The sequence below is a fragment of the Pipra filicauda genome, unplaced genomic scaffold (genome assembly GCF_003945595.2).
Source record: "Pipra filicauda isolate LSUMZ 115617 unplaced genomic scaffold, ASM394559v2 scaffold149_size4050908_pilon, whole genome shotgun sequence".
NCBI classification, from domain to species: Eukaryota; Metazoa; Chordata; class Aves; order Passeriformes; family Pipridae; genus Pipra; species Pipra filicauda.
The window spans coordinates 1,415,578-1,440,324 of record NW_024103984.1 but is presented as its reverse complement, the minus strand read 5'-3'; the positions used below and the strand labels follow the sequence as shown (position 1 = coordinate 1,440,324).

Sequence of the window (24,747 nt, the reverse complement as noted above, 5' to 3'; positions counted from 1 at the left end):
GCCAGCTTAACTCATGCCAGAAACTTTGTCTGATGTCCTGCCAGCATGCTGCTGCCTAGATTTTCAGTTTCCCTGAAGATTACATATACTCCCTGTACCCTGTGTGACCCAAGGTTAGCTGCTGCAAAGTGGAGTTCATGTGGTGCCCAGCAGGCCTGTGTGCACACATGGATTTCACCCCAGATACTCTCTAAGCCATACTAACAATTTTTATGGTAGGTTCAGTACAAGGATAATGAAAATTATGTTTGAAAGCAAAAAAGGCAATTATTTGACGAATACGAAGGTAAAACAGCAGGCAGGGGGTTTGGGTTGAAAGGCTTTCCCATCTTACCCTGCCAGGTGCTGCTGACGGTGTGGCAGAGGTGGCAGATGGCTGTCTCCTGCTCTCCTGCCTGCTGCGGGCCAAAGCACCGCTGTCCTTGTCTGGCTTGCAACCTTGAACGGGTGACTGCTTGTTACAGTAGGTGCCACACTGAGCAATTTCACTGATTACAAGCTTTTCTGGTGTATTTAGGAGTGTGATGGTTAAACTGACTGCTAGCAGTGCCAGGTGAGCAAAGTGCACCTCTGCTAGGCTGGGATTTTGGGACCTGGAAAGAGGTGGACCTGACCTTGCAGTGCTGGGGACAGAGGCCACTCTGCTGCAAGCCTGGCCGGGAGAGATGCACTGACCTGTGAGCTGCCTTTTGGCTCGTGATGAGTGGCTCCACCTCCCAGCAGAGCAGGAAACATGGGCACCTCACCTAAATTCTTGCGGGGACCTCCCCCACCAGACTCTGCCTGATGGAGATGCTGCGGGTTAAGTTAGGACGAGCTGTCATCACTCTAGCTAAAGAGTCTACTTCAGGTTGACTGGCTTTTTTTCTACCTAAATGGAAAGCTCCTTTACACCATCTGGAAAGGCTCTGAGGAGATGCAGAGCTTTCAGATAGGCTTCTCAAGTCTTTCTCTATCTGGACTCTTGTCCCTGCCACAGAGCATGTCATAACAAAAGCATCATGGTCACCTGTTGCAGTTAGCTGCAGGACATGCAAGTTGGCATTCACTTGGGACACATTTAATGGGAATGGCTTCCAACACCAAAGGGAGAATATTTCAAGCAGTTGCCAGGAGACGTGGGTGTTTGACAAAGCTCAGGCTTCCTTTCTAATACTCCCTCCTTGCTAATCTCTTCAGGGCAGCAGCATCGCTTATACCATCACAAAGAGCCAGCTAAGGGCTCGAGGCACCACAGGTAGCTGTATCCAGGCAAACAACACCTCAACTTTCAAACAGCATTTTTCTAGAGTCCCCCAGGTGATGCTGACAGCAAAGGAGGAAGCAGCAGCTTCTCCTTAGTCTCTCTTGGGTTTAACGCTACAAAGATTCTGGATTTTTTAAAATTTATCTATTTTCTAACTGACAGCTGCCCCACTGGTGACCCTGTCACATCTTTACATAATACCAGATCATCATGGCTGATTTAAATTATTTTTACATGCATAAACACAGAACAAATGGGTGCAGTAGATATATTTAAATAAAAATTGACAAGATGCATTTATTGTTTTAGTTTTGTACAAAAGCATAACTTAAAAGGCAAACTAGTATAAACTTACTTTGTGCCAAGTATTTAAACTTTTCATTCCAAAGAGTATCTGGTTCAAAACTTGTAGATACAGTTTCCACCTGGGAAATCTCTTTTTTAGACCACAGATAACACAGTATTGTAAAATGAAAATTCTGTAGTCCTTCCAACATTTTGCTTCGAGTGCCAGAGTTTTAGCTACTCAGTGAATGGATCATATGAAACATGAGCCATGCTGGAGTGACCTGATGAAAAGTCAGTTTGCCTACTGCTCATTCATGTTCTGAAAAAAGATGTGCATTAGGATCTGTGACATGCAATCTTAGCAAAGACTGATAAATATATGTGTAGAAAGAGGGTGACATGTTTGGATTTTTCTTTGCTACTTCATACCAGCCAGAAGTAGTGTAAGAAAAGCTATGTTACTTAAGAGAGTCCCAGATGTCATGCAGAAGCTCAATTATTCTTGAAATAAAAGAATGCTTTCACTCTGATTTTGCTTTTCCTTTGCACGCGTAACACATTTTCAGTAATTCTGAAGGGTTTTCTCGGTCTCTGCTGCCACCACCACAGCTGCACCTGCCTTCTGACTTGGAGGGTGGACTGGCAGTCCCTGCTGACGACTTCTCCATAGATGTTCACATCCGTTGGAAAGAACCTCCCACAAGAACAAGGCAGGATACCTCCCTGAGATGCCCTTTCAAGAGTCTCCAAAGTGAGAACGTTACTTCGAAAGCTACTTTTCCCACAGCACGGGGCTTGCTGTGCTTCGGTGCTACCAAAAGGGCTAGCACAAAGCCAGATTCATGTTCTTGTCATCCAGTATCCAAGTGCAACTTCTGGAGTTTTAAAATGTGGTGGGGATGCGCTGCGTGACAGCAGCTGTACGAGACATGGCGTGCAGCTGCACAAGTGTTCCACAAGACCATCTGGAGGAAAGTACCAAAAATAGATGCGAGCAAGCCTCATGTATTTCAGCGAAATTAAGCATAAAGAAATTGGTGTCCATGCAGTGTTTGATATGCCATAAAAACTGTTTTCAAATAACATTTGATAAGAAAACTATTTATCAGTGAAAATGCAAGCTTGGACACTACGAACAGTTTACATCTTGTAGGTGTTCACTGATACAAGACAGTGGCATTATGACCAGTGGCTCACCTTAAAGCAGGTTACTCATGGTTTTCCAAATGAGCTAGTGTTTTATGGTGCTGTACAAATAAAAATTTGTGGGGAGAATATGAAATATCTGTATTAAACTCCACTGCATTAAGTTATCCAATGCATGAAAAATGACCCAGATGCATTTAAAATAAATGCATATTACAATATCACATATAGTATTATAAAATTATTACTTAAGTGCACAGTCCTGATATCTATAGACATGGCACTGTGAAGAAAGCCTGGTTCCTAAGCGTTTTTATAGATACTTGATAGTGATGCAGTTTGCTATCAGTCAGATCATAATGTCCCTTCAACTTTGGTACATTCAGTGCAAAATATTTTCGGGAGTTTTTTTACTCTTATAAAAATAAAAGGCATTTTTTCCCCTTGAGAGTGCTTCAAGAATAAACACTAGCAGAATGTCTGTTCAAGCATGGAAAGTGACAGAACAGAAATAGTGTTTTAGTTTGCTTGGTTCCTGTTTACACTCTAAGAAACATAATATAATGAACCTATAAAAATAAACAGAAGTCACTGTGTTAGGGGGTTTTTTCCTGATATGATGTGGTAAATTGCTAGTTTCTTCTTAAAATAGTTTCCATGCAGTATAAAGCACAAAATCAGTCTTATTAAGTTATTAAGTTCATTGTAACAGCTCATATTTTGTCATACACACCACTGGCAAACGCAGTTCCACAAACCTCCTTAATGCAAGCTGTTGTTACGTCCTTTGTTGCTGACTTGCCTTCCAATTCACTTCTACCCCAGGAACTTGAGCTCTATGGTGCACCCCATGCAGGCACTCGTAGTCTTAGGTAAGCAAGTGCTGGATATGCTTTTACAAAATATGGCATAAAGTAATGTACCTTCATGAATTAAAAAAAAAATAATTCATTTGTATGCTTTTTTTTTTTTTTTTTATAATTTACTGGGTAGATAAGGGGCTGAATGATTTCACATTTTGACTTGAATTTTCTATTCAACAACTTTGATGAAATCCGGTGTTTGGGTACATGTCAGTTTTGCAGTAGCCAGATTGATCACAACATGGCATCACGTTTCTTGTTTGCTCAGAACATAAATTAAAGAAGCGTGGAAAAACCACGGATTGCAAGACTTGGTTCTCCCTGCACATCAGGCACACTCTAGTTTCACTGTAGAGAATTCTGCCACTACCACAACGCTTTTTAATTGCTTCGTAAGCTCTTTCGTGGAACCTCATTATTTGAATTGCACCATGAAACAATTTTCCTCTAAGAAATCCAGTACAAAAGTTCATTCATTCCTTGAGAAGACAGATCCACAAAAGTCCAATGAGCTGGGCACTGTGGTTTGTGTATCACTCCAGTCCAAAAGTACTTGTCTCTTCAACTGCTGTCAACAGTTTTTCATATAACATAGAGAATGATGGGTAAGGGGGGAGGTCCAGACGATTGAAACAAGTGTGAGCCCTGAGGGGAAAAAAAGAGAGGAGGTGAAGAAGTACATTATTTAAAAGGTTCAAAAGAGAACACACAGACTGGTATGTGCTTGCACAGAGACGGGCAGATAGTATTTCTTTCAGAAGACTGTGTTCTGTCAAATCATGTTTTCCAAATGAACAGGTAGTGAGGTTTAATCTACTTTCTTCTCATTAAAATAAGCCAGTAAGAAGCATTTATGATGGTCTTTAGAAATACACTGACAGCCCAAGAGGCATGGGATAAATTTTATCCATTAAATGTGCATGAGAAAAAAAAAAAATTATACAGCATTCAATTCGAACAGTCTGGTCTGAAATCTTGGCTTTAAATGTGTCTTCTGAGACGCAACATTTCTTTTCTGTACTGATGACACTTGAATACTGTATTTATAATAATAAACAAGATATTTCGATACATCTCCTGATATATAGGAAACAACCTCACAGTAGTAAAGGACAGACAAATTAGATGCTCTTCCTTCTACAATTTCCTTGGCATTGTACTCTTGGGAAATCACTGCTTGTGCTGATTTTCCCTAGGTACATACCTGGCCTTACAAGCCAATGACTTTTGTAATTACACAAAACTATGCAGGATGACCCTGTGATTTATTTCTCAGTTTTTTAAGTCCATCTGCCTCAGTTTGTTGACACATTTGGAACTGTCTCTCAAAACCTCTTCCAGAGAATGGAAAGGGAGATAACAAAGGTTTCTCTTCGTAATAGAATAATGGAGATCATTGCCTGACCTCAGGGCAGGCTAAGGATTGGACTTTCTAAAACACTGTAGTGAATGAGCCTGCTTTAATGAAATAGATAGCGTAACTATGAACGTGATGCGTTCTTGAAGATGAAATGATGCAAAGAGAAGCCGGAGGAGGCATCTTTTCTGCTCTGAAGCTTTGTACCAAAGTCTCACTTGAGATTGATTTTAGGCATTTTTGTATTTTGGCAGGTCTATATTTACAAATAATTCATTCTTCTGCAATAAAACACATCATAGAGTTATTTATATACAACCCAGCTGAAAACCAAAGTCTTCCTGCAGTGACTTGCCCTTCATCAGTATGATCTGTATTGTGTAAATATGTAGCATGTTAATGGAAGGACTGAACAAGCTCCCTCCTCGTAGCAAATGTGACTCCTCATTTAACCTAACCAATCCAGAAATCCAAGTGTCTACCACAGACCTGTACAGACTTTCTCTGAACCACAAAGTGCTGCCTTCCATGTGAGCAAATTCACTCAATGCCATTTTAAGTGGCTCTCAGCTCCTGACTATGGGGATGGAACATGAAGTGAAGTGGGTTAATCTCGCTTGTTAAAAAAACCTAAGAGTCCATTACAAACCCTCACTGATGCTGAAACACTCAGTTAAAGCCTTGTAGTGTCATAAAAATATCAGGCTGAAGAAATGTGTACACAGTACACAAAGCCACACTATTATTATAAACACAGTCCAAACACCAAATACATAATTGTATATTTGAATTAAGCACCCTCCCCATATACAGTACTCTTAGAAGTACACTGTTGGCATTCCCCCACCTGGTATTCCAGGAGCCTGGTAAAATTTCTCCACCCAGCCGCCTCTCTAAGGCTCCTGGGGGAAACCTCGTATTTTATTCCTTCTTTGCCTTTCCAAAAACCTTACAAAATAGTATCTGTCATATAACTTAAATTATTGCATTTCTTCCTGCATACTTAAAAAAAATTGAAAATATTATCTTTTGAAGAAAGAGACTGATTTAAGCCCAGCAGCAAATGGAACTCGGTGATCTCTTGAATTCAGTGTAGATTGTGGAAGAGTCTTGGGCAATTAACAGTCTAACCACATGCTTCTGCTGCATGGGGCTGGCAGCCACTCATTAGAACTATGGATCATGCTGTGTGGGTTGTAAAACCACAAATTATAAAAGACAGTGTATAATTAGCAAGATTTCGTTACTAAATGGTTTAATAATAAGCCAGCTTGTTGTTTACATTTATTAAGAGAACTGAGTTTTATCTTAATTTTGAGGGCAATTTTGAAAATGCAGTCACTTAGTTCAGAAAACCAAGTAATTAAAAAAGACAAAACCAAGACCTTTGTCTTCTGAGGTGATGCATGCTTTTCTAACCCCAGTAAACAACTTCAGAAGTTTGAGAAGAAAGGTTTGTCTCCCTTCTGGACAGTGTTTTCCCATTCCAACATTTCAAACCACATGGGCACTAACTGTTCATCTTCCTGGGCTCACATTTTATGACAACATTTCAAACCATCTTGGCTTCTAAAGCCTAGATTCCTGATTAATCTCCCTTTCATTTTGATTGCCGTAGTAAAATAGAGTGACTTAGAGTTGAAATCAAGTAGTCAGACATAAAAACTGTTTTCCCGTGAATCATCACATGCATATGTATATATAATGTACAGCAATGAACCTGGAACTAATTTCTCAGCATGTGTGTGAAATGAAAGAGTAACAGTCCCTCCCCTGATTTAGTCTAATCTACAACACAGTATAAAAGAAGGAAGTAGAAGTGGCATTGAGGTAGCAATAGTTACGCTAGACCTGTAATAATCAAACTTTTCAGGCATTTTACATCCTGCCTTGTTAGTGTAAAAGACAGTGATACAAGCTAGGCAACCTGACGTGCCTCACAGAAATCTCACTATTGTGATTCAGCAGAACTGATTACACAGCAGTCAGAACAGTGGAAATTAGGTAAACATCTAGTGAAAACTTTTACGTTTATATTCACAGCTGCTTTGACCACAGTCACGTATCTAAGTAACTATACTAGTTGCTCTTTGGATCTCAAAGTCAGGGAGAAGAGATGGGGATAGGTACGCTTGTGTTTACACCACTGCAGTAGTGTTTTTAGAAACAGAGGAAGAAACAAAGTCCTCTGACTTGTTAAGCTTTTGCCACCCTCACACCAAGCATTATCAAATTTCACAAGCACTCCTGCTAAAAGGGCAATTTGCAGAGTTCAACACTGCTAGGAGCCAGTGATGGTGCCTCAACATAAATGCTTTAGTTATCTGAGAATCAGTAAGAGCCACAGAGTCCTAGGGCAGCATTCTCAGCAGATACAGCAATGTGTTTACACACGCAGGGCTTGTTTGGAAACCTCTTGAAAGTTTGCTACTCTGGGTCATTGCTAAGGCTTTCTTACCTTCAAGCCAGTACTACCCACTGTGTGCACAGCGAGGCTTTGAAGCTGGTGAGACACAGGCTGAAGCTACCCTGCACACAGGAACTAGATAGGTAAAAATCTAAACAGTGCTTAGGGCTTAACCCATTTATGTATAAACACGTAAGGAGTTTTACTTTTTACAAGATCAAGGTTCCCCATGTGCAAGCAATACCAGGAACTGCTTGCTCATGACAACTGTAGATGTTTGTCATGCACAGTTGTTTTTATTTTAGCAAAATAAGCGTGTTGTTGGTTTATTTTAACATTAACATTTGTGTGTTAAAAACTGTCCACAGAGACAAAAATCAAATGTTTCCTAACCAAGGGAATCACAAGTGAAATTTCAAGGACGTGCTACAGTCTCTGAAAAGTGAGGAGGTGGCATTTCCCCTACACTTGATGAACACCCTATGGTAGCAAAGATTCTCAACACATTTCTCTGTGTTGCACTACAGGAAGCAGTTTTATTCTGCAGTTTATTACAAGCAGGGCTCTGCATAACCTTTTCAGAGGAAATTCTGAACATCCTGTTCTGGCAGGTCCTGACCTTTTCCATTCCGTGAGCTCTGCTTGTTAGCACCAGGAATTCCAGTATTTGAGAATATATGGAAAAACTCAGGCAATCACTTTTCTTACTTAAACTCACAAAAACAATCTTGAATTCTGAAGTCAGAAATTATTTAAAAAAAAAATCACAGCTTTTTCTTTTTTAAACAGAATCAAAGCTAGTTCATAGGTCAATCATAATCAAACTAAAAACTAGACTTGTTGGGCTACAAGATACTACTAGGCCCCCAGAAGATATTAGAGTATTTGAGTTGTAATAGCAATTTCCAGAATTTGGTTTCTTTAATCCTCAGTCACCTGGCTCTCATTTGTACTGTGAACTGGAAAGATGGCTTCGTTTAAAGGCCACCTGCCGTGCCTGTAGATTTCACTGCATCCATGACTTTCTCCATGTGTTCAGATGGCAGCCCTGAGGCAGGAGCCAACCCAAGAGATGTCTCTGCCTTTGACCTCATGCTGGAGGAAAAAGCTATGGGTTGTTGGTCTGAGAAACTCTGTGTGTCTGAGCTGTGGTCTGAGAAACTCTGTGTGTCTGAGCTGTGAGGAACTCTTGCCAGTGTCTCAGATGAGACTTCGAATCCAACTTATTCCTGAGGAATCTTGTTTATGAGGAGCGAGTTAAGATTAGGGTTGAGTTTCCTCCATGGATCAGCCTAATGCAAAGCTACCTCCACAGGCTGTACACAGCACATTAAAGCTGAGATCTGACTGAGTTAGGTTTCTGACACTGCACACACTAATCTGTGTATAACCACTCTTAACCCATTCTAGAGGCTACAGAATTATAGAACTGGATAAAAGGAAGTCTTCCAGAAACATATCAGTCCGATCTCAATATAGAAAAGGCAAGAACTTGTCATTTTTTGTCAATGAAGAATCCATGCTAGAAGATGTTTTTCGCATCATTCACAAGCTATTAATCTAGTCCTGGCATTGTTACCATGGACCTTTGAAAACAACCCAACTCTTTACAAAATGGAAAATTTAGAAAAGCAGTTTTGAAATCTTCTCAACCTACTCCTCCAAACCTGCTATTATCCAATTTAAAAGCTGCCTCTTGTCTGCAAGGGCTTGTACAACTCAACTCCTGCTTTCGTATCTTGGATTTTCATACTGTTCCTTTACCCTCTTCACATATTTCAATTGATCCTATTTGTTCTCTTTGAAATCCTCACCTTCTCTTGTCCCTCCTGCTGCCTCTCAAGTCAAATTAGTCCCTCCCCCCTCTTCTACTCAACTCTTCAGTATTTGTTAACACTCGACATCAGGGCAAGCATAAAAATTACATCACTGAACTATACTATAAAGGCTCTGTCTGATGCAAAAAACATGACAGTAGTTTTCACTCAGACACAGTCACAAGTGCTATTTAATTTTAATTCATATTAATTTTTGCTCTTTAGTGATAAACTGCATGTTCATTAAGTAAGTACCTGCACATTTAGTCAAATCTGACAAAAAAATTCAGTAGTTATCATTCTAATATAATTTTCTGTGAGAAAACCACTACAATATGGATGTCAGCCTTGTCCATCTTAAGAGAACAAAACTGAATTCAAACAAAAATGAATGCATCAGACACTGGATCAGACACAATGGGGAAGGAAATCTTCATGTTAAGGGAAGGTATATTTGCATATTCAGTTAAACCCTGTTAATGTTTCTCAAACAGCTCATCTGTTATCCTGGTCACAGGTACTCTGAGGTATCTCTCACATTGGTACACACACTGCTGTACCTTGGAAGAGCAGTGATCTTCCCCCACTTCTCCACGCAGAACCGTCTTGGACCATTGCTCCCCCGCAGAGAGGCAAATCCTTCATAAGGAATACTGGACGTGCCTGTCACAAACTGCCAGCACAAACAAAACATCACGGATTTTGGCTACACAGATGCTGTGGGTTAGAAACTTATTTAAATCAGCATATCCACTGAAGTCCAAATGCTTATGTAAAAGCATTTGCAAAATAAGGAAATTTTTGAGGGACACAATAAATGCTACTTTAAATGGAGGCTAAGGGAAAACAGACCATTTCCTGATAGGGCTTTAGAAGAGGCAACTTATCAGATTAATGTCCTCCAAAGGTTTCTCTTTGAAAGAGCAATTATGATACATAAGTACTGTAGAATAACACACTATTAATATCAAGTTACTTAAACTTAAATCTAAGTGAGATTTTGCTACTGTCTTTATTCTGCATTAAAAGGAATTCATAAAAAAGTAATAATGTCTGATGGCTTCGTGCTATGCCTTTTTGGTTATGTGGATTTTATAAACTGCTATTAAATACTGTAAGAAAATATCTAAATCCTGAGGGTTAGGTAGAATGCCCACTGACATTTGCTGAAATCCTGTCTGTTGAGCAGATTCAGTTATAACCTGCCATGAACAGATCAAACTTAGTTTTTGACAGATCCGAGGCTACTTAATTTTTAATGATCTGAGTATTATAAAAACTTTTCACTAACAGATGCGATAGGAACATGTAAGCAGACATTTCTGGCTCTCCATCAAATGAGATGTCCCACACTGCCTTTTATAGACCTTTTTTAAATATTTAAACAGACAAAAGGAGAAAATTCTTTGTAATCAGTGATCATATACAAATTCTGAATAGTTAAAAACAGTGAATTTCATCATAGATCCCCCTTGCAGTGGGGAGTTGTCTGTTTCTTTACAAATAACCTGAATTTAAAGAAAATTAACTCAATAGTAAGCCCACATATATAAATATTCCTCTGTTAAGACATTTTTGTCCTCCAGCAGCAGCATGACTGGATCCTGCAGGCTCACTTAGTGAAAATGGGATTGGATTGATTTTAAGGTTTTCATCATTATTTTCTAATTTGAGGCACTGGAACTTCCATCTAAGTTTTCTTCTTCCTAAGCTGTACACAGTTTTCCTTCTCTGTCTTTACGAGTCTTGATGTACTTTTAATCAAACAATAGTAAAAGATTATTGACATCAGACATCTTAAACATACTTTTAACTTAGAAACCTAAAAAAATAGCTGTGAGCTTCAGTCATGTGAAATTATCGCATTTAGTCTCTGACTCAGGTTATTCCCAATAGCCAGCATCACCATAATTTCTGGATGTCATAAACCTAGATGGGAGTAGTTTAGCATCTAATGTCAATGATGCACACTATTTCTACACAGATCAGCTCATTTCTTACCTGTAAAAGTCTTAGTCGTTGTTCATTATTGAACCTTTCCACAGCAGCCCAGAACCACCGAATTACAATGTGATTGTCATGATAACCTGTTAAGACAACAAGAGCCTTTATATGCTTAGGTGTTACAAAAGTGGTTGAGAGAATAGTTAGTTTTTCCTAGTTCAGCCCTAGTCACAATAATGCCATATTTTTTATCCAATTACATCAAAAGGCAGGAGGTATGAGAAGAATACTCGTAAAATGCTTAAAAATCCTGAAGGCAGAGAAATAGTTTACTATGACAAAAAGAAGTAAAGTGTCTTTTGTAAGCATTTCTTTCATTAATCAATCACTAACAGGAATGCCAATTCTTGAAATATTCCAATACCATGTCATTTATCTATCTAAAGCTACAAATGATGCCGAAACCATCTCTCTCAAAGTAGTTCCCAAATCTTCCACTGTTCTCAAATTATCTCAACTGCCAGCCTGCAGTCACTGGGATTACTGTTGACTTTGAGCATGTGAAAAAAAAAAGGAATATCCAAGTAAGAATGGTTATCATTTCCATTTCTCTCCCATGTCTGGGTGGTACTGTACTGGTGTGCAGCTGAGCACAGTACTTTCTGTGGAGAAGACTTTTCTGTCATGCTGTCCAGACCAGAGCAGTAAAGGAGGAGCTGCATGGGGATGCAACAAAGCGAACTAAAATGGACAAGTTACCTTCTCCTAACACTAACTTAACCAGAGAAATTCAGAAGGTACTAAAAATATATCCCATGGGATGGTTCTTTACACTTTTGGAAATTGGGGAGTTCTAGGCCCCCCCAACACTCTCACTGAACAAGTCAAAATTAAAGTTACCTCCTCTGTACTCTGTATTATTTCTCCAATCACTCAAGTCAATTTCTGCTGTTCCAGCTATAACCAGTTCCAGTTCTCTGGCATCAAATACAGACACCAGCCTTGCATCAACCACCTGTGAAAGGAAATAAAATGCATAGCAACATGCCTTCATTTATTTATTCTTGCCTTCCATAAAGTCTGCTACTAAGATATTTACCAGGGATCATTTCTGTCACAAATGAATAGAATTCAGTTTTTGTCTTTTTAAGGGCAAATAAGTGGACTTCTTTTTCTTACAGTGCAGTTCCATTTAGTTGCATTAGAGGATCACGGTGACTGGGAGGAAATTTTATTGGCAAATAATATTGAATTATTTCAGGACAAATTAAGCTCACGACATTCACTTTAATTGTCTGGGTTAAAACAGGTAAGAGGGAAATACCTTGAAATACATTTTGCCAACTGTGTTATACTGAGTACGGCATGCACACAAAACCCTCAGGGGCCCAGTGACGAAATGAGTCACTTAAGCAAGAATTGTCTGCTAATCATACCAATAGTGATCAGTAGTATTTTCCAGTGTAAAGAAGACACGATAACCACAGTGTTTATGCCAATAACATTTTTTTTTTTAACCCCCTCCTCCCTTCCAGTATCTGTAAGGACACTTCTGATTATATTTGGGACTCTGAATTTTGGAAACGTATGTGAAGAGAAAAATATTTTAGAAGGAGAAAGAAAGTAAATTTCATATGGGAGCTTTTCACCTCATAGAAACCACGAACTAGACTTTCTGTTTGTTGTACAACTCCTCTCTCAATTCTCCATTTCACCATTCTTTCTATGTATTCTTTCTTGTTCTTTTCAGTGACTGGGATGTTGGCACCTCCTGGTTTTAGTTCCCGTTCTGTGATCTTAGGAAAAAAAATGACCAAGTGACAACACAGTATTATGAAGACAAAAGAAGGAATTGTAATATTTTAAAATTTTAAGTTGAAGTAATTCCTCAAAATCACTAACCAAACCTGACTTTAGCAAACTGGAATATATGAAATAGGGGAACATAGGAAAAAATCTTTTTTAAAATAATATTTTAAATCCTATTTGGTCTTAGGAACCTTCATAATTAATATTAATAAGTTGAAAAAGAGAAACAATCTTTACAGTAACTAAAGTAGTGAAGTCTTTTAAAGGTGTTGTAATACCTTTGAATGGCAACTTTGCTGCAATTCAGTTCAGGTAAACTACTTCTAGCAAAGCAATCCTAAAGTCTGATATTTCAGATACTCTCCAGAAAATCTCCTTAACCAGAAAAACACGTTTGACCAGTTACAAATAATAATTCCTCTTTAGACTTCAACATCAGTTTCACCAACTGGAATTTTATAAAAACAAGTTCAAAGCAGCATGGAGGGACAATTATTCTTCTATCCAAATAAATGTTTATCTAGCAGCAGAATACACCAAGGAAATTAATAATCTTGCACACCTGTCCAAAAACCTCTTCATTTACAGTAAATGTGAGATCTAGGATATCGTGTATATCATTGTCTTTCATCCACTGCAAACTCTGGTGAAACTCCTCGTCGAGATATTCCAGGTCACTCAGGTCACAGAGTCTAAGATGAAGAAAACACACAAATACAGATGATGGCAGTAGCATGTGCTCAGTAACTAAACTCAAATAGGACAGTCCTGAAAAACAGACTGTGAATGGGAGCCAAGAGAAAAGTCAATAAAGATGACAGTACTTCAAATCTCTGTTTATTTGCCTAGTAACAGCAGTTACTATATAACACAAAATGATTTTGTAAATATACAAAACTCCAGATTTTAATTTGAAGACACACTGCTTCTTAAGCTTACAGTGAGTCTGTCCCAGGTTTTCTATGAAGAATATTTAGGAATTATAAAAATATGTAGATTGAAGAGACATAATTCAAATAATAAAAGAAATTGTAAGATTTTTTTTAACAAGCAACTAGTATCCTTTTAGCTTATGTGGCTATACTGCCATATCTCTCAGCTCTTCGTCATGCAAAGAAGTCTGTTCAGATACCCTGCCTGCCACAGAAATATCTTTTTACCTTTTTCCCTTCCCTGGTCCTTCTTTTACAAATCCAATCTGTAAGCCAACTGCCCCTTGCTGTCTTTAACAGTTACTACTCCAAGCTTTGAACATGTCATCTGTTAGTAATATTTAATACTGTGGTGGCAATTTCTGCCATCCTTCTTAACTCCTTAAATCCTGTTTTGTGAAACAGGACACTGGGCCTATTCATTAAGTAAGGAGCTTTTCAGCTGCAGGGTTATCTGCCTGCTTCTATTCTTGGGTCAGTATAAAGCCAGAAATAAGCCCTGTACTTGTAGTTGGATGCTCAAGTGTAGTTTGAGTTACATCCTGCAGTAACAGCCACTACATCAAAGCTGATGGATTGGGCACCATGTCCCATCTGCACAGGTAGTCTGGATGGCTCATCAGTTCTGAGAAAAGCAAAGGTGCAGGGCTTAGGTGGGAAAGTTGCACGAATTAGGCTGTGTACAGAGGTGGTTGCCCCTCATTTTTAAATTTACTATTTAGAGAAACACCAAGTTAAACAAGTAATTTAATTTGGCAGTCACACAATACTAGTGCAAAGTCCACCTGGGGTAAGTCCTCATTCTTCCTAAAATGCTGCTGTTAGCATTTAGGTATTTTTAAAATATATGTGCAATAAGAAGATGCATTAGTCCACACTAGTAGAATATGTGGCGTTTCGTAGAAAAAAAATATGCTTCCAGACTTCTCAAAACCACCTTTCAAATGGAGGACAAAAGTGAAGCCACCTTAAGTTCATTAGGTCTTAAATTCCAGACATGCTGAGCAAGTGCAGCTCTCATTGTTTCAGCCAGAACAGGAGTAGTAGTTCTGAAAAACAAGTCTGAAGTATATCAAAGTACAGCTACTCAAAATGGAGACTGCCAACAATCAGTCCACCTCTGAGAATGGATTGTGTAGTCTAAGTTATGAAGTGATTCATATCCTATCCTGTGAGTCATTACACAAAAGAATAAGAACTTTATTAATACCTGGAATAAGCCTACAGCATTTCATTATATATCTGCAAACCTAAGGTTTTGTAGAAGAAAGCTGACAACAGGGCTAAAACAAAACATGAGGTTCTCATAGTGATCAGAAACAACATTCTTGAGGTAGTGGAAACAAGTAAATTTTTCAAAAAAGTCCTGGATTGGAATAAAATTATTAAATTAGAAATAATGGCCCTCCTTCTTTGTCAATAAAACATGATAAATGATCCATACACAGAATGGCATTGCTCATGTGGAAGAAACCAAAGAAAAGAGAAGACAATATAATTCTACTCACATTCGGAGGAGGGCTTTATAAAAAGGTCTTGTAAAAAAGGCATCCAGCAAATACTGATGTATCAGAGCAAGACCAAGAATCCGACCACTAAACCTGAACCTGGAAGAGAAAGAGTTATAATCGTTATACTGAAACTCTGTGGTTGGTACACTGCTCTGTCATCAAAGCTTACACGTATTTCCAAACAACATTATTAAATCAGACAGCCATGTCTAAATTGTGGCATTTTTGTTTATTTCTTGTGTTTCTTTGACATTCTCAGTAAGGCACATAAAAAAAAAAACAACCAACAAAAAACACAAGTCTGCAGGGTGTGGAAAATCCCTCAGATAGCTAAGTTGCAACTGCTCAGAACTGTCAAATCCATATTAACCTAATCAAATCTCTGCCAGAGTAGCCCTTTTATAAATGCATTATCTTCCAAAATGATAACCATGTTACTGGGAGGCCTTTCTACCCTTCTACTGGGAGGTTTTTCTACGCTTCCCCCACCTGACAGTTCTCTCTGCCTGACAGAGTGGCTCCCTGCTCCCTCTTCTGACTGGTGGTTAAGGAATTCTATATATATTTTCACAAACAGTGTCTGAAAACTTTTTGATGTATCACAGTGCTCTCCGGCCTTATGTCAGTGAGATCTAAATCTCCTTCTCTTGCCTCTTGCTTTCTTCCCCTATTATCTCCATTTTGTTGGGTGTGTAAGGAGGAAGCTTGCCAGAGTTGAGATCAGATGGCAGCAACCTTGAAACAGTAGGGTCTTTGCAAATACTCCCATGAGAATCAAGATCCATTGTGAAAACTCCTCCACAACTCCGGAACTAGATTAAAGTCTAGTGTTTGTTTTCAAAGAAAATGTTTCCTGAACTTTCTGTTTATGCACCATTTACAACATTTTTCTTGGAAAAGCTAGGGCTTTATGATACCTGGTTGTACAATGTTTGCAAGATGAGGATGTGACATGCAGAGCCTTCTCCTTCCATGCATAACTGCTTGTCAGAGCTGCATTTTCTGAATTCCCCCTGAGGCTGTACAAGACCAGTGTTGTCACTGGCACCAGCACTCCCAGAAAGAGAGAGGGGTCATGCCTCCTCTACCCCCAAGGTCTCTGTTCCAGCACTGCAGAAGCCAGGAATGAAGACAAAAATTTGGCAGAAGCTGCATAGCACATAAGGGTTTTCTCTCACCTTTCTGCCAGGCTGTTCTGCCTTTCCAAAACAGCATATGCCATTTACTGTTGAAGTATTGGAGTTCAACAGGCAGGCTGCTTCAACTAATTGAACTGCAGGCTGCCAACCACTTAATTTTCTATTAAGTTTTAAAATTAGCAATGAGATTCCCCTCTGATATTCATTCTTCATAACTGGCTTTCAATAAATAAGAACTCGGTACATATCTGTCCTACACAGATGAGGAGCTGTCATTTCACTATTACTGTAATCCAACTACTTACACAGCAGAATTCTCTGTTAATAGTCACAGCACAGCTTTACAGATTTATGGTGATGCCATGGCTTAAATCAACTGAGGGTGATTTAAACTGGCTTATAACTGTGAAAATGGGATTATGTCAAAATCCTTGATAACTATTTTAGAAGCATGTGTGTATGTACAGACTTGCTTAAAAGCTGCGTGATCAGCAGCTTCCCCCTGCCCCCAGCTGAGATGCCACCATAGATTTCCTTCCAATAGATATGTTGGGTTTTTTCCACTGAGGAGACCTCTGTACTCTTTAGGAAGGTTCATAAAAACTACATACAGTAACACCTGATTGAAATCTCCCTTAATCTCCTTAGCTGACAAAAAGTCAATGTGTCATTATTTTTAATTTTTCTTTTAATGCCCAAGAGTTTAATATTGCTTTCATGAAATGACTGCTAATGTACAAGAAATGCAGAGTTGTGTCGTGAGACAATCCCACGGTACATGTTCCAAATCAGAATTTTGCTGACTTTGTGAGAAATAAGATCATTTAAAACCACAAGAGAAACCAAATTCAGTAAAGTCTAAAGAAATGCAATTATTTTGCTGCTGGTTAAAAAGATCAGATTCTGTGTTACACATCTGAGCAGATTTGAACAGCTGTCTACAAGTGGGAATAACAGAAAAGGTACCTGAAAAACAAAAAGACAAATAATTCTTACCACTCATGGTGATTGTCTACAAAAGCAGACATGGGACTTATTTGTACTGTATAGGTATCGTTGGCTGAATATTCAAACAAACCATAATACGGATTGAAGAGCTCTCTGGACACCAGGAAAAAAAACTCTCTTGATGGTCCACTGTAGTCCAACCTTTAAAGAGAAAACTGACATTACTATCGAGAAACATTTTTTTGAATCTACATTTCTTACACTATATTTTGATTAAAATTTCGTAAGATTTTGACCAGAACCCTTATCCTGCAGATTGCTTAATGCCAAAGTATGTGAAACTCTCGAGGGACTATTCTGAAATGGAATGGCTTGGAGGATTGGAATGAAGTGCTCCATGTGGGTTGCTCTCAGAAAAAAATTTGGCTCCAGCTGTAATGGCCTCTTTGCCACAGGAATATAACCAAATAACTGGGGGCAGCCAGGCATGAGGGAGGGAGGAAAAACATGAAAAGACCCAACATTAGCCCTATCTGCATCTGACAAATTAAGAATGAAAATAAACAACAGTCATATTTTGTCTTTGCAGACTTGCAACAACAGGAAAATTTGGGGGATAATATTTCTGTTTTCCCTAGCAATATAATATGAGATCATTTGAGTGATTTATATTTCTTGGTCTAAATTTTCTTGTCTGTCCTCCAAACTTGAGTGAATTTAAATGTCTTTTGGAGAGTGCACTTCCTTTTTTTCGTTTTCTTTTTTTTTTCCTACTTCAAGATTCCAGTACTAATGAATCTAAATAACCCCTTCTTCCTGAATGATAAACAAACTCACTGCTGACAACGCACTGAGACTGAATTTTGACATTATGGTACAGGTCACCAGTGAAATGAGTTAAGTATAAAGTTAATGCTCTATTAGACTTGGAAAACAGAAAACAAGGGATTTTCCAGTGGAGAACAGAGGTTATTATAATCCTAACAAACAGATATAAAGATATATCTTCTATAGATAGAAAATTTCATACTTGACTCTTAAGAAGGTTTTGCTTTAGTTCCAAGACAATCCACAGACAGAAGTATCACAGAGAAGGGCAGTTTTCACATAGAACTTCTGCTACTAATGTTTTGGACTTCTACAGATGACAACCATAACTGAGAGTTGTTTTTAAGGATGAAGTCGTCAAGAAAGTAAAGGCCAGGTACCATTATCAAGCTGAGGACAAACCCTCAGCTGAATGAAAAACATTTTCCTTTCAGTTATTTGGAACCACTACACTTCTGTTAAGCTTCAGCAATGAAATGCAGAAACAGATCCTTACCCTGGCAAGAAGGGTAGATTCCATCCTCAAATTACAGGAAAAAAAAACCCAACCAAAAGTGGTTTGATACCATGGACAACTGTTGAATCTTAATCTTGGCACAAATACCAGGATCAAGTAAAGGGTCATCTGGAAGACCCTTCCAAACTTCTGGGATAGTCAGACTCACTATGAAGTCTTAAGATGGAAAGGAAACTGCATGCTTGACTACCAGCCATTTCACACAGCTCCCTTTGTATGCAGAGTTACTGTGAGTCATGTTAAATAAATCAATCAGGAGAGTCCTGCACTGCCAGTCAGATTTATCCTACAATTAAAGGCTTGGCACAAGGGTGAGAAAACTTCATAAAAGAGGTATGCAACCACACAACAGCTGCAACTGTGGGGCATTTGGATATTCAGGAGTAGAGCAATATGTTGTTGGCAACATGACTCATGTCTCCTAGGAAGCACCATAATACTTCAGATTTACCACTCTTAAATGCAAAGCAGTTTCTGCTAAAAGTTCATAGAACTTAGGGAAAACAACTTTAAGGAACCATATTCTTTCTATCAGAATTTTCTTAATGTATCCTCCCATGAAGCATGAGTGTATAAAACCCATTAAACTAACATCACAATTGTATGACTGTAGAAACTGAAGGTTCAAGGAAGATAACAAACATTATGAGACTTATGATAGAAATCACATGAACAGCAGTAACTATGTCTAAGCTGCCCCACTTACTAATTTATACATTAATAAATCAATGATTACTAAAATGTTGCAATTTGTGAGGATTTCGTTACCCATTACTTTACGACTTGCATCTCTTTACTGAGAGGAAAAGAAATGCAAAGCAACCTCCTACTTAAAATCTTAAAAAAGGAGGAGCAAATAGGAAGCAATTAACTTTCAGTATTCCTCCTCTCCTCCACCCTGACCTGTCTTTCCACACCTACCCAAATGAATAGTTTGATGTGATACATATCCTTGCACCATCTCTGATGAAACAATACTGTTTGCACACATCCTTTCTTCATTCAAAACAGATTTGTAAATAGAGAACTGACATCATTTTAATTTGACTTTGCTCTTAATTAACTGATTCTTTTCCATTAAGACTAGAGTCTTGTGTAAAGCTGGATATAATGGGGACAGGATGTGTCACCCCCATTTTGAGGTCAATCTTCATGTTGCTGAGCGGTGAAATGCAAAAGCCTGACATCTGATGAAAGGAGACAGTCCATTTGGATCAATCTCTATCTCATGTTTCCCCTAATTTTTAAATGTGAGTTGAGATTGTAGCTATGAAAGTGAAGGCTGGTAGGGGCTGTGTGAAACAGGCCTCATTCCTGCATCTCCACCCTACTGGGTCAATACAGTGTAATCTCATTCTGCACCAGCCTTGTCATTCCAGTTCTGAGTTTTTCCTCAGACAGCATGGTGACATTATTTATACGAACAAGTCCGCACTTGGCTCTCAGCTGTCAACATTCTTTATTTTAAGGCTTCACTGAGTCCTTATTAACACTAAGTGTTTCAGACCGAGCTTTAAACAAACAGGATTTAGGGGTTTTCAAAGACAGATTAATTTTATCTTATCTTGTAAGAGATATTTCTATTACGACTTAGAATTTTAAAGACTCAGACACTGCATGGCAATAACACACATTCCAAGAGCTGTGCTGCAGTTTTCTAAATATCAAAGAATAAAATTTTGAATGTATTTACATATTCAGGAAATACATCAATAACAATACTTGTGCCAAAGGCAAGTAGGCTTTAAGATCTGACAAAGGGGGCACAAATCAAGAGACAAAAACAGCAAATGGTACTTTGTTTCAGTTTCACCTGCAAAGAAAAATCTAACCACATCTGGCTTTGCAGTGCTCTTCGCTCAACCTGTAACACTTCAGACTTTCATTAGACACAGACTGAGCGTTCTCTGAAGTGACTTTGAAATGTCAGGAATATTTGTGTTTATCTGACAATTGGCAACAGCACAGTTGCTTTTATTTGTGATGGAGGCCCTGGCCCGGAGAGGCAGTGATCCACCTCTTGGAGCACGGAGGGCTTTGAGCTCCCAATGCCTCAGAGACAGGAGCTGAATTAAGGATTGAGCCTCAAGCCTCAAACCTGCTGGTGTAAGCACTCTCCCTCCAACAAATGGCAGCTGTCTGGTAATAAGCACTGGAGATACAACAGCACTGACAGAAAACACATAAAACAGGAAAGCTGTTTGTTTTTTTTCTTTGCTTTCCCAGCAACATTCTGAAACACACACCAGGTATTGTGAAAATTCACATAAACACATGCATTACTTCTGCAAAGGCAGGATATGTTACATTTCAAAATGCTTCAAAAGTCATCTTGAACAGCTGTATATTCTAGGCTTATGTATGTGGCATTTCCTGACTGCAGCCCTTCCTCTTTTCACTCTAAACAAGTTTGGTGAAACAGCATTTGCAAGACACTGAGATCACATTTATACTTCCCTGTTCTACTCACCCTTCTTCCCCAACAAACGTGACATAGAGTTTATTTCTCTGCAGGTCTTTTCTTGAGTAGCCCATGATCTGGTTAAAGGCATCTTCTAGCAAGTGATCTCTCCGGATGATTAATCTGAAGAGCAAAATTATTTTGAAACAGCAATTTGTCAACATGAACCACAGTTGGAAATATCTATTTACACTGCAAGGTAGTAACAGGGGAACTTTATAGAGATAACACATTTTTGCTGGATAATTTTATCCAGATCTGAAGTTTCTGTCTGTTAGTCTATCTCCTTCAACGCTCCACTTTATATTTCTATAAAATATCTCTTGTACAAAGAAGTGTAGTTTTGTTTTGTCTACCCTGGTTCTTCCTTAAATTAAAGTCTTAAGGGGAAAGGTCCTGAAGCAGGCATTTTCATTAGGTCTGAAATACTTTTGTAAAGTTGGGTCCCTAAGTCAGTTTTACTGTAAGCAGCAAGAATCTAATCTTTTATGTAAAAATCAATTTCTTAACAAGGAAAAATATAAAACCATGGAAAGTCACTGTGTGGTAACTCCAGAACCACATACCCCTATATTATCCTGTCTAGAAGGAATGGCAATTATTTGTACAAAACCACACTGAACCACCACGTGTGAAAACACAATGTACCTTCTAAAGGAAAAATCGTGAAAGTGAGGAAGTGTCATAAGATCTAAAATAAAGAGGTGAGAGAATCTTCCTTGCTTAAACATTTTACCTTCTGCCAAGAGAATGTGTTTAATTAGTTTCCTGAAACTTAGCTTGCTTTATATTCAAATACTGCTCTGTCAGAGCCAAGCTGGGAGCTGCTGCTGCCTGCAGAAAGGCAGCTGAACCCACCACACAGCCTCCTGCACCCTTGCTGGCCTTGTGCAGAGGTCAAGGACTGCACTGTGCCATCCTGCTGAGGACACAGATGTGGAGAGCCCAGGAATTGGCCAGGTATGTGAGCAACAGGAGGACCCAGGCAGCAAGCAAGTTGTGCTGGGGCCCTGGTTTGCACAGGTCAGTGTGGTATGCCTGGGAAAGGAACCCAGGGAAAACTTCTGTTCAAAAATCAAGCTGTTGTTCTGCTTAAAAATCTACAGTGTGATGGCAAATAGGTCAGGGGAAAAAAAAAAAAAGGACTGGAATAAGAGGTCCAAGAAATGTAACAGATGTTACAGGGAGCAAATGCCATCCTCTTCTACCAGTTATTTGCCCAAGCGTTCATGACAAAACTTTCATAGATAAGGGTTTTAAGTGTTTATGATTTCATTATATTATGGGCAGACACTGTCTAACCCCTGCCTCTCAAGACTGTCTAAACAATACCATTTTACTCCCAGTTCAGCTATGGAAAACTTTTAACAAGCTTACATAATTGAAGTCTGAGCTTTGCTCAAATTTCTGCAAAGTGTGAGAAGGGACTGTCTGGGGGAAATAAAAAAAAAAAAAAAACAAACAACAAAACAACAAAAAACCCAAAAGGCTACCCCCTTCTTATAATAGTTAAAGAAGAAATGGTTAAAAAAAGTTGTAGTGCCTCATGGCTACTATGAGAGTATCCAACTACAAGAGTTTGCTAGTTGGCACAAGACTTGGTAATGTAGAAAATTATGAAAGTATCTTGTGAGGACAATCCTCAACATAACCATATGTAATCACATGATTACCAAATAAACGGAGGAGGGAAGACCTCACTCCAAGCACTCTAGCATTCAGAGTGCTAAAATAAAAATATCAGCAGTTTTTTAAGGCAATCCTTAGAATTTAATAACATTTAACTGTATGAATCCTCTTTACTAAAGAGGATTTTGGTATCAATACAGGCAAGGATGTACAAAATAGCCTGTCTAGGTTTTTCAGTGGAAAAATACATGAGAAAATATAACTGTTTGTATCACAGCAGTTGCTATAATGGAAGAATTCAGATGCCTCCTGTTCTGCATGCCTCTGCCCAAAGCTCTTTTTGGCACTGTATTGGTAATATTGTTTGTACAAAAATATAGTTGGAGGAAACACAGAAGTGCTCAGAACTTGCTGTATCCTCTGCTATGAATCACATGCTGGCATTAAGTCTTTTATTACAGGCTTCATATTTCCAGAAGTGCCTGGGTAACCAAAACATCTGCATTCCATCTAATGGGAAGAAGCTCGTAGATGTGCAGGGCAAGGCAAGCTGCCTGAGAAGCAAATCCAGTTTCATGAGATGCTTCAACGTACTTCAGTTTCCCTGGACCTTGTCCATATCCTTTAGTCTCCAACTTCCTGTAAAAGTTCCTCAGCTTGGCTTCAAAATCTCTTTTGTACGGAGCTGGAGCTCGGGCATTGGCACGCTGGGTACCTGCATGAAGCAATAAGCAAAGAATGAGCAGTAGTGACATGGACTGATCAATGTCCCATCTGCTACTGAAAAGACTCCTTAATAGCAAAAGGCATAGTATGTGTTTGGTTTAGTCACCTTTATAAAGAGCAAAAGCTGCATATCTTCAAATTTGCTCTGCATCCAAGACTTTTTGGTTGCTCATTTCCAACAGTATCATCTTTCAAAAGTCAATCTTAAAAGAGCAAATCCAGGTCAATGCAAAAGATGGATTAAAAAAACAGCACGATCAACTAGAAAGACTTTACTTTTTGTTTTTCAAGTACACTTTATATCTAACCTTTATAATAGTTCATGCAATAAATGTTGTGCTCTGTTCTGATTTTAATATTATCAGGGAAACAACAACTTGTAAATGAAACATAAACAGACTGGACTCTGCTGTGCCCCTGTTGAGTACATCAAGATGAAGGAAAACATTTAGAAATTCCCTAGTATAAGGTTTTGCCTGGGGAAGTACAAAAAAGAAAAATATTGAAAGAACGGAAAGACTACCAAATTTAAGTTTGTGGAACTTCTCACGTGTGGCTGCAGAAACATATATGATGGACATATAAATGAATTTAATTCTGAAAGACTGTTTTTTGAGGATCAGTTTCTTAAAAGCGGGGATAGCTGAGATCTCTATGCCAAAAAAATGGCATAGCCCAGAACTGCATGTACAAGTCTGGTATATACAAATTAGGTGTTTAGTCTGTTCTATCCTGAATATAACTATCATTACACCTTCTACTGCCTCCCTGGATAAATTACTTCCACCGATTTGACTGCAAGACAGTGTGCCAAAGAGGCAGTTAAATTTCTTCCCTGCATAGATGTGTAGACATCCTCCACAAAAAAATTCAGAGGACACTTGAAATTTTTCATGCCCTACAGTATACAGAAGTTGCTAACTACTTATCTGCAACCAGTGGTCAGCTAACACGCCCATAATGCACTGAAAGCACAAATGAACAGCTCAGAAGCATTTATAGGTAGAGTTCTGTCTTTTAAATGGTTCAGCCAGTTCCTTATGTGAGTTGACTTTTGGCTCCTGGCATGAAACTAAGCCAAAGCAGAAACTTTTATTGCTACTATGGGTGAAGGCATGAGAGTGTAATGTTTCAGGTTATAAAAGAGAGAGAACATGTATGCGTTCAGCTTGTGGGCAG

At 38.7% G+C, this 24,747-nt stretch overlaps 1 protein-coding gene across 1 annotated transcript in view; it reads right to left on the bottom strand.

Annotated features, from left to right (window-relative positions):
• Nucleotides 1–1,517: 1,517 nt before the first annotated feature.
• HECW2 (HECT, C2 and WW domain containing E3 ubiquitin protein ligase 2) overlaps nucleotides 1,518–24,747 on the bottom strand; it is a 155,378-nt gene continuing 132,148 nt past the window's right edge. Inside the window, exons 20-29 of the mRNA XM_027730643.2 lie at nucleotides 23,437–23,557; nucleotides 21,223–21,336; nucleotides 17,456–17,608; nucleotides 15,318–15,416; nucleotides 13,440–13,569; nucleotides 12,718–12,864; nucleotides 11,969–12,083; nucleotides 11,126–11,211; nucleotides 9,685–9,797; nucleotides 1,518–4,188 (exon numbers count right to left, since the gene is read on the bottom strand). Coding sequence (XP_027586444.1) covers nucleotides 4,077–4,188; nucleotides 9,685–9,797; nucleotides 11,126–11,211; nucleotides 11,969–12,083; nucleotides 12,718–12,864; nucleotides 13,440–13,569; nucleotides 15,318–15,416; nucleotides 17,456–17,608; nucleotides 21,223–21,336; nucleotides 23,437–23,557 — 1,190 coding nt within the window. The 3' untranslated portion in view covers nucleotides 1,518–4,076. The remainder of the gene's footprint in view (nucleotides 4,189–9,684; nucleotides 9,798–11,125; nucleotides 11,212–11,968; nucleotides 12,084–12,717; nucleotides 12,865–13,439; nucleotides 13,570–15,317; nucleotides 15,417–17,455; nucleotides 17,609–21,222; nucleotides 21,337–23,436; nucleotides 23,558–24,747) is intronic.